Source organism: Lagenorhynchus albirostris, chromosome 18 (assembly GCF_949774975.1).
Source record: "Lagenorhynchus albirostris chromosome 18, mLagAlb1.1, whole genome shotgun sequence".
Taxonomy (NCBI): domain Eukaryota; kingdom Metazoa; phylum Chordata; class Mammalia; order Artiodactyla; family Delphinidae; genus Lagenorhynchus; species Lagenorhynchus albirostris.
In genome coordinates this window covers 3,981,510-3,995,937 of record NC_083112.1, presented here as the reverse complement: position 1 = coordinate 3,995,937, position 14,428 = coordinate 3,981,510, and the positions used below count along the sequence as shown (strand labels likewise).

At 46.9% G+C, this 14,428-nt stretch overlaps 1 protein-coding gene across 1 annotated transcript in view; it reads right to left on the bottom strand.

The window, feature by feature from the left end:
- The window catches only part of ATP8A2 (ATPase phospholipid transporting 8A2), a 439,475-nt gene that overhangs the window by 51,861 nt on the left and 373,186 nt on the right, over window positions 1–14,428 (bottom strand). The window contains exon 33 of the mRNA XM_060128800.1: window positions 1,935–2,019. Within this exon, the coding sequence (XP_059984783.1) occupies window positions 1,935–2,019 (85 nt within the window). The remainder of the gene's footprint in view (window positions 1–1,934; window positions 2,020–14,428) is intronic.

Sequence of the window (14,428 nt, the reverse complement as noted above, 5' to 3'; positions counted from 1 at the left end):
TCCTGTTTTTGAGGAGAGGGCTAAGTATAGTGTAGACGTTAACTGTATGTTATAAATTGGGCATATACTTTGGGCAGACACTGCAGGTGCGATGAGACAATATACCCTGCTCCTACCTGGCTGGCGAGCTCCTTGGAAAGGAAATGACTTTTACTCTTTCCAGATGGCGGAGCTGGAAACCGTGTCATTTGATGTATCCTTGCTAAAATGTAAACAGCACTAATTTTACAGTGCCAGGAAAAACCAAAAACAACTCCTGTTGGAGGGAATAGATAATTTGCTTCATGGCGACTGGGAACGTCTACTTGGAATGTATTGGAAAAGATCCAGAAAGCAGAGGAAGAGGCAGAGACACACTCTGAAATGGCAGAAAGATACTTCTGCCGGCATCTCCCTTGGCAATTATCTCGATCTCAACCAAAAATGTTTTTCATGACATTAATTTAACAGTTGAATTAAAATAGGCTGAGATTGATTTCTAATCAAATCACTGTTCTCAACCCCTGTACATTGAAAAGTGATCTGACGTAACCAACACCACGTTCTATTTACCTGAAACTAACTTGATGATCTTGCAAAATTGAAGAAATTTGGCAAAGGTAACTATACTGTGCCGCAACTGGGCTATGTGACGAGAGCAAATCCTAGAACTAACATTTTCTTCCAGTTCATTTATGAGATTAAGAAAACATCTTTCCTGGGCATTATAACTTCATTTCCAAGGATTCTGATCCTGCTACTTCAAGAACACGGTTTTAGCAGATACCATGGAAGCAGTGGTAAATCAAGGCATTTAAGAAATTAGAGTTATTTAATGTTCACTAACAGTTGTCAAACTTAGTGGAGAAGAAAAAAAAAAAACACCTAAAATATGTGCTATAAAATTCTCTCTGTCCCCTTCCCTCTCCGCATTAGGTATCATCGGTTGTCAAGATAATGCCAAGATGAAGATTTTTTCCAAAAACATCCTTAACTGTCAGGCAAGAACAATTCTCACTGAGTATGGGAGGAAGGGAGAGAGAGAAATGAAATCTGATGTCTTTTCCTGGAAGGTTTGGAATGAAGTCTCAATTCTCTACTTCAGGGGCCCCAAATAATTATGCTTTGCCCAAAGTAAAGCGAATCCAGGACTTGCAATTTTCAGGGAAGTTGGCAACTGTAGGAGGTATCATCAGGCCTACCCCAAATAAAAATCGATATGACCTCATTTTGGAGTATTCCAGCTTTTCCTCGCAGATGAAATACAATTTACATTATCTTGGAACTCAGTAGCTTTTTTTTTTTTTTACATTGTACATAAGATACTTAGGAGATAATATATTTTGAAACGTATAAACAAAAATCGAGCATGAATTATTTTCTATCGAACCTATGTTATAATTTCATCCTTGTGATTAATCTTCTCATAGACTTGTAAACTGACACTTCAGAAGAATGATATTTGAAGGATTCCTACTGGGAATTATTTGGAGAAATGAAGAACACTTGATTCCAGTATTTGGTGATTTGAAATGACTTCCATAAACATACAATTTCCCTTGAAGCATGGGGTTTAAAGCCAGGTTCTATCTGTGATCACAGAGCACTGATTTTTAGATAGAAGGAGAAATGAATTTTGAGTTATGTTCCTTAAACCTGATGGAATTTCTAAACTTAGAAATTCTCCCCTATAGTCGTGTACAAGCAACATCTCTCTTGACCTTCACACAGCCTGACTCCTTTTTGACTCTATTCTCATATTAAGGTGAAGCACAGGTTAAAAGAAAAAAAAAAAAAGACACAACCCCAAATCCTTTATATCCGTTTCTGGCAGGTGGCAGGAGACCTGTTTCTTCAGAAGTCCCACAGCATCTAATACCCTACGCTGGGGTCCACTGAGGACTAACTGGAGGGCATCGGACAAGACCTGGGGTACCACTTCATCTTTCACTTACGCTTTCCACACCACATCTTCCATCAGACACGCGGTAGGAACCAGAAATAATCCCAGCCAGAAGTGCGCAGAGCTCAGGACCATGGCTGCCTGCAAGAAACAGAAGTGACATGTGCATTAATGCTCTTTCAAAAAAAGAGAGAGAGAGATAATCTAATCAGTGTAACACGCCCCATCACACAAAAGCAATAGAACGTATTAAACTAGTGAAAGCTGAAATATACACCCAGGAAAAACGGGAAGGGGACCGGCAGGGTGAGCGCCTTGCCGCGATGTTCATCAGCTCTTGTCTCCATCCTGATATTTTGACGAGTGTTGTCTCCTTTTCTAAAGCGCTTCGAACCCCCACTCTGGTCAGAATATGCTGTCCTAAACCCCTCCTCTGGAGAAATGCTGGAGCCGCCAGACCCCACAGAAATAAACTTCACTCCATAGGCGCCTTGCAACCACCCACGTATCCATCAGTTCCTGGTGCTTCACTGCTCTCCTTCACTGATGTAACCACACCTGGGTGCAGGGCAGAGCGGTTCTCAGCACCCAGAGGAGGAAGGTGAACAGGTTATGGTCCTTGTCTTCAAGGAACTTAAAATGGGGTGGTGTCTCCTACATCACACGTGGAATGGATGTGTCATGCTCATATGCTCTGGCGGTGAGAGGAAGGCTAGAAGCCTGGGAAGACTTCTTAGCGACAGAGTGTGGGATGTGATGGGAAGAGAAGCAGGATTTCAACAGCTACAGGGACAGAGGGAAGGCGATGACAGGGGGAGACACAGCCTCCGATGATGAGACTCCCAGTTCCCAGGATGCAGGGTCACAGAGAATTCGGGAGGAAGCGGGAGAGGGTCTTAAGGAAGAGTTACGGGGGCAGCTGTCAGTTAGGTGAGGACCTGAAAAGAGGTCTCAGGGCCAAGGCAGGGGGAGGGAAGGAGGCAAGGGGGGAGGGGAGGGAGGGGGAGGGGAGGGAGGAAGGGGGAGGGGGAGAGTTGATTTTGCTCTCAACAGAATCGGGGCCGGGAAGGCAGAGTCCTTAAACTTTGTTTTGAGTGAGCGAGGCCAGAGGGTGGAGCTGGTAGCAGTGGCCAACTACTCGGACAGGGACCGAAGTTAAGTGTGACAGAAGCCTTCACATTCACTGGTTTCTCTTTTCTAAGTGCTCACCACTGGATTCTACCGCAATCGATGTGTTCTGCTCCAGCCCACACCTAACCACGTCAGTCTTGCCGCTGAACCCCAGCGTGTAGCCCTGTCTGTGGTGTCGGAACTTTATGACAACAAAACGGAGAAGCAGTGAGATCTGGGGTAAAGTTGAACACCGACCCTGGCCCTGGAGCCCTTGCTTCCCTTTTCTAAAAACAAGACTGCCAGCTTTCTGGAAGAGCAATTTAACACCTTAAAAATACGTGAGTACGTTTTGCCCCGTCTATTACCCATCTCAGAATGCATCCTACGGACACAGGTAAGAACTTGAGTAAAGAAGCAAGTACAAGAGTATTCACGTAGTGCCGTACCGTCAGAGGAAGTAAGAAATAAGTGTCCCAGAAGAGGGCTTACTAACTATACTGTGCCTCCTACACCCAGTGGACTTCTGTGTAGCAATTAAAGGGATGCAGAATTATAATGCTGACATAGAGAGGTGTGATGCGATATTGCTAATAAAACGGATGGGTTCTGAGCGTCTGAAGGGGACCTCCCCCGGCAACAAGGGTAGGGGTGGGAAAGGACGCAGGATTGGCCCAAGTCTCAGAATTAAACCTGAGGTGTGATCTCCTGATGCTGCCCACCCAAAAGTTACGCTGCATCTTTAAGTGTTAAGCACTGTATATATGTCACTATACATCAATACATATAATAGTTTTCGTAAGTTCTGTTTTGGAATTTCCTCACCTTAAAAAAAAACCACACACATTCCGGGGCCTCAAATGCAGTTCAGTGGTCCAGACCTTGATCCACTGAGACTGTGCAGACCACCAACCCGTGTGCCCCCTGTGTGCTTGCATGTCAGGAAAAAGGCACAAAACGGTCTATCGAGGGAGTGTGTTGCAGTTTTCTTTTCATATCTCTTTGGCTAGCTCTAGTTCCCATTTCTCATACAGAAAACGTATTACTTACAATACAAAAAATTTAACTCATCGCCCTCCCCGCCCCACGCCAGTGGCCCAAGCGAACCACAGGAAGGAGTTGGATTATCCAGGTCCTTTCTTTCTGCAAGTCCCACCTTCCCCCTCTAATCCATCCTTGGCTGACCCAGCGACAGGAGGCGGCCTTGTTTAAGATACACTTGTGGGCTACATCCTAGATCATCGTCTGGTGTATTTTGCAAAGAATACAGTCATTTAAGAATACGATTTTATAGAAATGATAGTTACTGTGATGGGATGGAGGTGTTAGCTAATGCTATGGTGACAATCATTTTCCAAGATATAAGTGGATCAAATCAACATGTTGTACACCCTAAACATACAATATGATATGTCAATTCTATCTCAATAAAGCTGGAAAATATTTTTTCGAGAAAAAAATAAAACTAACATGTTCCAACAATGTGTACTATTTAAAATAGTTTATGAAACTCCATAAGAATTCTCATTGCTGACGGAAAATAGGAAAATGACCTTTGAACTGCCCTGCTGAAAATAGGGAGCCGTCTCCCCAGTTGACAAAGGTTCCATGGAAATTTGGAAGCATTGTTGTTTTGTCACTGGTTTTTAAAACTCGGAGCTGTTTTAAAACACGTAATGGACATAACTAATTTTTTTTTTTTTTTTTTTTTTTTTTTTTTGCGGTACGCGGGCCTCTCACTGTTGTGGCCTCTCCCGTTGCGGAGCACAGGCTCCGGATGCGCAGGCTCAGCGGCCGTGGCTCACGGGCCCAGCCGCTCCGCGGCAAGACATAACTCATTTTAAAGGTATGTCTCCAGAGAGGTTTCTATCATCCCGATTTTCACAGACTGACTGAGCTTTGAGGTGCTGAGATCTTTGCTAAGGCCACAGCTTTTGGTATCGAAATTCAGTCAGATTGCTCTTGTTCTCTCAGAATAATAATAAAAAAGTGTTTACGGAGCTGGGCTAGGTGACACATGACACTTAATTACTCCCCCCTCCCCTCTCACCTGTACTACTGAGTGAGGTTTTAAAAGTACCCTTTTGATGTGCTAACAGCCCCACTGGAAGAAGGGCATCCTCAGTTAACACACCTCTAGCTAGCAATGACTGTTAGCCACTTAGGTGCCAAATGCACCCACTGGATCTCTTGGGGTGCTTCTCAGTCTACTTTCAGAACGGATACAGCATGGACAAGAAGGATCCTCCGTGGGGACAGGGCCGCTGTGCTTCTCCTCCTCCCCCTAAGTCACAGTGAGCACGTGCTGGGGAGCAGAGTTCCTGCCCCCCAGGCAGCGGCCTCGGGCTACTAACTCTTTTTTTTTTGTTTTTTGTTTTGCGGTACGCGGGCCTCTCACTGCTGTGGCCTCTCCCGCTGCGGAGCACAGGCTCCGGACGCGCAGGCTCAGCGGCCATGGCTCACGGGCCCAGCCGCTCCGCGGCACGTGGGATCTTCCCGGGCCGGGGCACGAACCCGCGTCCCCTGCATCGGCAGGCGGACTCTCAACCACTGCGCCACCAGGGAAGCCCTCGGGCTACTAACTCTTGATGCTCTGGGGGATTTTCAGCATCTGAGCAGGTAGAGCAGAGCGAGGACTTTGGGTTCAGACGGACCTGGGACGGAACTGTGCCTCTCAGCTTTAGACTGTGACACTTGCACGGGGCCACTGCCCTCTGCGTTCCTCAGTCTCCCCCCCCGCCCGCCGTTAAGATCAGGACAGCAGAAGCACTTCCCTTGCGGGGCTGTGGTACCCAGCACCCTGTTAGCTGTGCTCACAGACAATCAATCTCCCCAAACACCCAGGAGCCCTGGACCAAACCTTCCAAAATAAACACACGCTTCTTCCTTCCTTGAAGTCTACCTGGCTCCCCCAACCCCCAAACATCTGTACAGGGCCCTGTGATGCTCTGGAAACAGCTCCGCCTGTAAAATGACTCCGAAGCAGTGAGTGAGCTCAGGGGCTGGCGCATGGCACCCGGCATCTGAGCCCCAGCCAGCTGGCTGCGCTCCATCCCTCAGCTGCCTTTCCGGAGCAGAGCAGTCCGGGGACCCCTCGATGAGACATTTTCTCCACTGTTTTCTTTAACTCTGACAACTGCAACTGAAATTGAGCAGCAGCCCGCGGCCCCCCAGGGATTCCTCCTGCATCTCTCTCTCTCTCTCTCTCACTCTTGCCGTTACTTTTTAAGGCTCCTCGAACCAAAGTTCAGATTGCATTTTTTTTTTTTAAACAGAAAAAAAATGTTCTTGGGGAGGAAAGACTTGACTTCATAAAGAATTTATGATAACCAGATGAGGATGGCCAACGACCCATCCCAAGGACCAAACTGAGCAATTAAGGTGTATGCTTCTACTTTTAAAATGGATCGATTCTTTCAGGAAACTAGAAACTTCACGGCAACAGTCCATCTGCATTCCCTCCTCCAGTGGTTTGGAGCCCTCGTTAGGTCCCAGCCTCACGGTCCCTTGGAGAGACCGACCTACAGATGGAGACCGCACAGCCCTTCAAGGCTTCATCTCCACCCGCTCACAGAACGCAGGGCGTGTTGTTAAGGTACCTTTTCTTCGTCTCCAGGGATACGCTGCTGCATGCACGTAAGAATCCACTAGCACACCCTGCAACAGCTCCAAAGTCCCCACGAGGGTTTCCCAAATAACAGACATGTGTATTAGTAGCCGAAAACCAACCCTCCCCTCTTCCAACCCCTCCCCTCGCATTTCCTACTTGAATTAAGCGACACCGCTGGCCTCAGGCACAAGTAAGAGGTGGGTCTTGGTTTCTGCTTCTCCTCTCTTCTATTAAACCTCTCTTCCTGGGCGTTCCCGCGTACATGATTTCTAAGCCCCACAAAAACCCCTGCAAGAGAGACACTAACTGTTCCCATTTTACAGATGAGGCAATGAAGGCTCAGGGGTTACGTGGCCAATTCAAGGTCACCTGGTAAGGGGCTGAGTCAGGATGTGAACCCAGGTCTCTCTGAGTCTAGAGCCAGGGCCTGTCCTGTGGTCTGAGATCCATGTTCTTAACAGACAGTGGCTTTAATGTCTACTCATAATTCACTAGTATTTTTTTTCTTTTTACTATATTTGCCAGTGTTTCAATAACTTTTATTTTAATAAATTACAAGCCTTTAGATGTATATAATCCAGCTTCCATTTTTATCCCAGAAGTCCTACTCTGACTTTTCCAAACATAAATTAACTCTGCTGCAACACTTCTGACCCTTGTCTTCTTCTATTCTGCTTAAAATGTAACATTTTTAAATGACGAATTTAAAAACCGGGCTCTTTCATGGTAATGTCCTTGTTCCAGAGCACGATGCCACGTGCTGACTCAGCGAGCAGGTGTGCCTCATTACTCAGTGAAGCACAGACTCCCACGTCTTGGGGCCCAGTGAACAGACAACACAGCGCACGTCCGTTAACCGACGGCTCAGAATCGGGACAGCCTGTGGGTCTGAGTGGGTCTTGAGGTCCTCACTATTCCTCGGTAGGCCAAGTCTTATTAAGGTTGGTACCTATGAAGCAAAACCAACATCTTAGTCTTCAAAGCATCCTGGCCGGCATTGACAGGACAGGTGAAAAGCAAAACCTTAACACCCGTAGAAGAGAAGGTGGGAGAGTATCTTTCTGACCCTGACTAGCTTTTAGAAAATTTGATACAAAACAGCAGAAACATCGCAGGAAAAGAGAGGAGTTCTCATTAAAAGGGAAAACTTTTGCTCTAAGGGACACCAGAAACAATGTTTAAAGAAAAGCCACAGATTGAGAGATTTCCAGTGCACGTTCCAATCCCGGTTACACGTATGCTCTGGGGAGACTCACACGTGTCCACAAGCAGACATGTGCAGGAACGGTCGCTGCAGCATTTCTGGTGACTGACCTCCACCAGAAGTCAAAACCCTAAATGTTTATCAATAGGAGAAGAAATACATTTTGGCATATTTATCTAACCAAAAACAGCATTAAAATCAGCCAGCTACACTTACATCACTCTAGATAAACTTCAAAACCCAGTTCCGAAAAAAACCAAAGCAATCCAGTGTCGAGGGGGAGGGTGTGTATGATACGACCTATATAAAGTTTCAAAACCCTGCAAAAATCAACATTGCCTGTTGTTTATACTTTCTACAGGTTTATACATACATAATACATGCATGAAAATAGTAACATGAAAGTAATGAGAGTATTTCTAGCTCAAGGAGGATGAGACTGGGAGGGCTACTAAGGGCACTCAGCAGCTTGGCTAACATTTCTTTTTTTTTTTTCTTTTCGAAAAGATATGAAGCAAGGAGCATGTCAACACTGGACTAGGCTGGGGATATAATTCCACATCCTTTGTCTCTACGTGTGAAGTCTGTCGCCATGTTGAAAAATTCCACCAAAAGGGGGGGGTCTCTAAAATAGCCAGGGGGACAAAGGTGAGCCTTGATTGGTCAGAGGGCAATGGGCAGGGGGCACGGAACCCAGTGCAGAAGCAGGAGCCAGCAAGGAAGGGGAAGGTGGAAGCACAGGTTCTGAGGCCGAACGAGGCCAACTTTCAGAAAGTTCTGGTTGTGGAGAGAGCCTGCAGCTCACAATGATGACCACCCTGGGGCGACGGATGAGCTCGGCCATGACAACAAGGAAAGGGCCACAGATACCTGTGCCTGCCGTGTGCTCAGCCCTTTTCCCCAATGAGCTGGCTCCCTCCTCCCCGCAACCCTGTGAGGTGGGTGCTATATGGTCACTCCCAGCTTACAGATGAGGTCAGTCAGGCAAGAAGGGTCTAGGGTTTGAACCTGAAATGGGGAAGAACCTTTGTATTCTATTACAAGTTCATCACCAAAGGGATGTTGCCTAGAAGCTTAAATTACACATAACGGCCCGTCTCTGGGACCCCTGCCCCCCCACCACCCCCAGGTAATGAGCATTAAGCCAAAACACCTTTGTTTAGCTCCCAGGAAACATCCTGACCAGGCCCACGTGCGAATGACCTCAGGAAGGAAGAAATTAACACATCCCCTCCGGAGGCCGAACCAGGACTTTACTCCCTCCCCTTTTAGTACAAAAGCAGCCTGAATTCTAACTCAGGGAAGATGGTTCTTTGGGACGTGAGTCCAGCATCTTCTTAGCCTGCTGGCTTTCTGGAGAAAGTCACTATTCCTTGTCCCAACACCCTGTCTCTTGACTTATTGGCCTGTGTGCGGAGAGCAGCACGAGCTTGGACTTGGTAACAAACCCAGCCGTCTGACCCCGGGGCCCACACCTTCTCACAAGACAGGTGGGCTAGCCCTATTTATTCGGGGGTCATTTGTGCACAGTGACGGGTGAACCTGTGGAGGTAAATGAGATCACAAAGAAAGGGAATAGCGGGTGAGGAAAGGCTTGAGATCAGCGTCCGGGTGATTCCTATACTAGGAGGTGGGGAGAAGGAAAAGGAGCCGGGACTTGGTGAAATCTCAGGGGGAGGGAGTCCAGGATGCAGCTGTGTTCTGAAGGTGAGGAGATTTTAGGGATGACGAGGGGGAGGGTGCTGAGGACGGGCGTGCAGCCATACCATGAGGAAATGGGGGAGGGAGGAGGGCCGGATGGGGCTTGTCCAGGACCTGAGACGGCAGTGCGGGTGGGACAGGAGGAGAAAGAGCCTAGAAAGGTAAGAAGTCAGGAGGGGAGGGTGGAGAGTGGTCCCGCGGGGGCCGCAGAGAGGGGATGACATGGAACGTGTGGCTGTGGAAATTCAAGGGCCAATGTTAACTCAGAGGTGCTGTGGACGGCCTTCCACGACCCCGGGACACACAAGGCCGCTTCACAATCGTCAAGGAACCATGATCCCAGCTCTTCCGGTGAACAACTGACTTGGAACAAAATTTTCTCTCCTTCTCGCTCTTTCCTTGGGCTCCCAGGCTCCTGGGTGACTCGGGAAAGGAGCAGGGGACCCACTGCGCATCCTGGCTGCACCTTTGTTCCTGTAATTACAACCGTAATTCAGACGAAAGACACACGTGCACGCATGTTCAGGCGTGAAAGTTAACATCACAACCCGGAATATGAAATACTACCTATGTGCGATGGGGCTAATTTACATTTACTGCGGGATCCGTACCTGTGTAATTTCCTGGTTTTGGTCTGTATAGTTTTTCAGACTCAACATTTTATTAACTTTTCCTTTAAACCAGCTATCTGTCTTCGGCTAGGATTCCCCATCGTACTCGCATGCATATTTCCAAGCTGAATATCCTGTTTTAAAAGTCTGTCCATTTCCTCTCATCTCCCTCAGTCCATCTGTATTTTTTACATCGAACCTCCTGGGTCCTCACCTTTTTTGACTCTGTAAATTTAATTAATGTACTTTTGACTTTCTTTACCAGGTCACTGTTGAAAATTTACATAAAACTGATCCAATTTTTTTCATCACGCTCTAATAGAAACATATCAGCTACATTTCCCTTTCCCATATATTTCAATTCCTCTTTTCCATACAGCTTCCCAAGTTTAAAAATTCTTAGATACAATGGCACATGAACGCTTTTGACTGATTCTTCTATAGAGAGCCTACTACATTTCAGCATCCTCCCATGTTAGAATTGGGTTATCATGTAAATACCATCTGATATCATTTGCTCTTCATAAAATCATCTAGACCTTCTTTTTTTTTTTTAAGAGTTCAGCACAAAGATTTTACTTTATTTTTCAGTTATACATATATATATATATATATTCTTTTTCATATTCTTTTCTATCATGGTTTATCACAGGATATTGAATACAGTTCCCTGTGCTCTACAGTAGGACCTTGTTGTTTATCCATTCTATAGATAATAGTTTGCATCTGCTAATCCCAACCTCCCACTCCTTCCCTCCCCTCCCCCTCAGCAACCATAAGTCTGTTCTCTGTGTCTGTGAGTCTGTTTCTGTTTCATAGATAAGTTCATTTGTGTTGTATTTTAGATTCCACATATAAGTGATATCATATGGCATTTTAGACCTTCTTTTCTTATGTCTTTGTTCCCCTCAATATTGTTGAAGGCTCTGAGGGATTTCTTGTGCTTTTTTAGAACTGTCTTCTTATATTTCTATTACTTTTGGAGAAATGAAGATGTTCTCAGAGGAGAAACGAATACGATAATTAGCCTTCTTTCCCATTATTTCAAAAACAAAGCCAATGAGGTTACTTTGAGTCTCCGTTAAAAAAGGAAATTCCTAGCTGACGGCATGAACGAAGTCTACTAATGCATTTGAGATTTTGAATAATACAATTATTATTTCAAGGATCCACTTTGTTTTTCCTCATAGTTTTACTTATTTACTCACCATGGCATTTAATGCCAATGATATATAATTTTGTGTTTCTTTTATCTCTTTGTTTCTTTAAAAACATTTATTAGTAAGCCATCGTCATTCCTTTGTTCTCCATATTAACAACCTGCTTTCTCCCTAGCACAAACATTTATATGTAGCCCCCGAGAAAGCAAAAACAAAAAATTCAGACCAACTCTACGGCGGGAATAGCTGAACGTACACCTTTGCCTGTAATTCCTTCTACTGAAATCCTTAACAGGCTATAAACAAGTTGGCAATGAAACCAATGGAAGAGAAAAATCTGAAAAAAAAACATGTTTCCTGAGTTCTGTTCCTCTTAGAATCCCTATTTAAACACTTTGCCTTATTTCTAAATTTTTCTTCGATGACCCTCACTGGTTGAGATGATTCTAATCAGAGCATCCCTTTCTTTGTGGCTGTTTAAATAACTTTATTGTTTTAAACCAATAACACATTGAAATGTACTGACCAATGCAATTGAATTGTATGAGAAAGCTCAAACTGAAGTTCATTAAACCCACGGCATCACCTGGGAGCACTCCAGGTAACTGCCTTCTGGTTAGCTTTCCACAGAGCAGCGCTCAGGAAGCGCTGAGGTTCACAGGTGGTCTACTGGCAGATACTAAAACTGTCACCTACAGCACTGTGCGCTTTGGACCTCTAACTCACAGTGTCTTGGGAAGCGTGCTGAGGGTTTAGACAATAATAAAAATACCGCTGGTGGAGCAGCGGGACAAAGGAACTTCAGGATGGCAAGAAACGGGCAGGGAGGGACGGCTCTGTGTTACACTGGGGTAAATCAAGGCCAGCCTTAGAGGAACGTTCCTGGAAGCTGGGTGAGGGAGGGATGGCCAACCTTCCAGGGCTCTGCCAGCTGTTTCCCAGTGACTCACACGGAATCAATTAGAGGAAGCGACTCTGATGCTTCCATGTCACGGTCCCACTAACTAATTCACAGATTAGAGTTTAAATGAACATCTGTGGGACTAGGGTTTCTTCCCTTCTCGCTTCATATGGACTTGAAGATGATGAGTTACGATTTTTCTTTCAATTCAAGGACACCATGAGAACATTTGTTTGGAGTCCGGATCCGCAGGCCCACGGAGGCTTTTTCCTAGAACTTCTCACTGCAGGTTCAGCAGGGCCTGTCCACGTCCCCACAATGAATTACTTCCGCAGACACCGGGCCCACGGCCTCCCCGAATCCTCCCCTGTAATCCCCAACATCTGCTCTGTGTCCAGCGCTGACCAGCGGGGGAATTGGCAAGTCCCGGCCGTCAGCATCGCACAGCTGAGCCGACAGGCTCCCTCAGCAACAGCCCTGTGATCCCAGCTGAGCACACCGGACGCGGCGAGGCTCTCGGCTAAGCCCTTGGCGGCGCAGCGGAAACACCTGTTCAGAACTTGTTCAAAATAAATGCGTGGCGAGCATTTCGAGGGGTCAGGTGGACAGCAGCCGTGAGGATTACGGAGCTCGGGGTCCTTGGGTGCGTTACATACCCCGATTCCTAGGGTCGATGCGCACCTGTCCTTCTCCACATTTTAACTGAAGTTGCTGCATCTGAGGTTGGCTTGGGGCTTACTCCTCTCTGGGTGACACGCAGAACTTCATGAAATCCACAGCTTCAATCTCAACCAAACTTCCCATATTACCTGATCTGGGGCTCAAGCCTAATACCTATCGTGCTGTTGTTAACAGGATGTTTGATTTATCTGGAGAAAATATGACCCAAAGTAAACATGAGTCTCTGCATCACTGCATCACCTCTGACAGGGAAGCACAGCCCCACTTCATCCGGTAGGCGGTCCAGCTGGGGAAGGTGACCCAACACCTCTAAGCCTCATCATCAGTGGAGACGGTGTGTTCTATTTATTTATGGTACCGTTTGGTTCCAAATGCATCCAAGGGGGAACGAGTAAATATGAAAGAGAAAATAAGGCAGCACAATTGAACACGAACTATCAAGAGAGACAACATGTCCTTCAGCTGGGCAGCCTGCCTGATTCCCCAAAGTCAACACGGCGAGCTGAATGCTGACGTGACAAGCTCCCTGAGGCCACGTGCACGCATCTGTAAACTGGGGCCATCTTATCCTTGCGGGCTGCTTGTTGGGCACTGAGCACCATATATAAAGAGCCTAGTACGGTACCCGGCCCTGGACTTCTTTAGTACATTGCAAAAGTTGGCAAAATCGAACTGTCTACAAGGGTATCTGAGGCCGTTTGTGGTTTTTCATTCAAGACCCTGCCCTTGGCTTTCCATCCCCTGCCCCGCGCTCTCTGGCCACATTCAACTGTCTACGTCTCTTCAAATCCTCAAGGTTCTGTTTCGTTTTTCCTTGGCCTTTGCCTATCTCGTTCTTGGTTCAGCCGGCAGTGCCCGCCTCTGCCGCTGTTCTGACTGTGAGAACTCCTCTTTCCCCCTCCAAGATCCAGTTCGTGGGTTCTCCGGGCAGAATGGCACGCATCCCTCCCCCGCATCCCTCTATAATGGTGACAGTTCTATTGCTGCCATTGTCCACATGACTACTGTCTGCCAGGCGCCGTACTGGCCACTCGCCGTCCCGTAAGTTAATACACACGGATGGCCCTACAACGACAGCCATAGCCTCTACTTCATAGATGTGGAAAGTCTGGTCCAAAGAGGTCACATGATCTTCCTCTGGAGCCAGAGGTAAGAACCACCATCTGATCCGGGTCCGCAGACCCCAGAGTGCACCCCCCTTTCCACTGTGTCTTGTGATTCTGCTTTCTTTTTTCTTTTTTTTTTTTTTTTTGCGGTACGCGGGCCTCTCACTGTTGTGGCCTCTCCCGTTGTGGAGCACAGGCTCCGGACACGCAGGCTCAGCGGCCATGGCTCATGGGCCCAGCCACTCCGTGGCACGTGGGATCTTCCCGGACCGGGGCACGAACCCGTGTCCCCTTCATCAGCAGGCGGACTCTCAACCACTGCGCCACCAGGGAAGCCCTGTGATTCTGCTTCATGCTCAAGGATGCTGCCCTGTTTCCTCATCTTCTTCCTTAGACTGAAAGCCTCCTGATGGTAGAGATGTGTTCTCTACACCCCTGTGTCCTCAGCAGCTGATGTCAGAG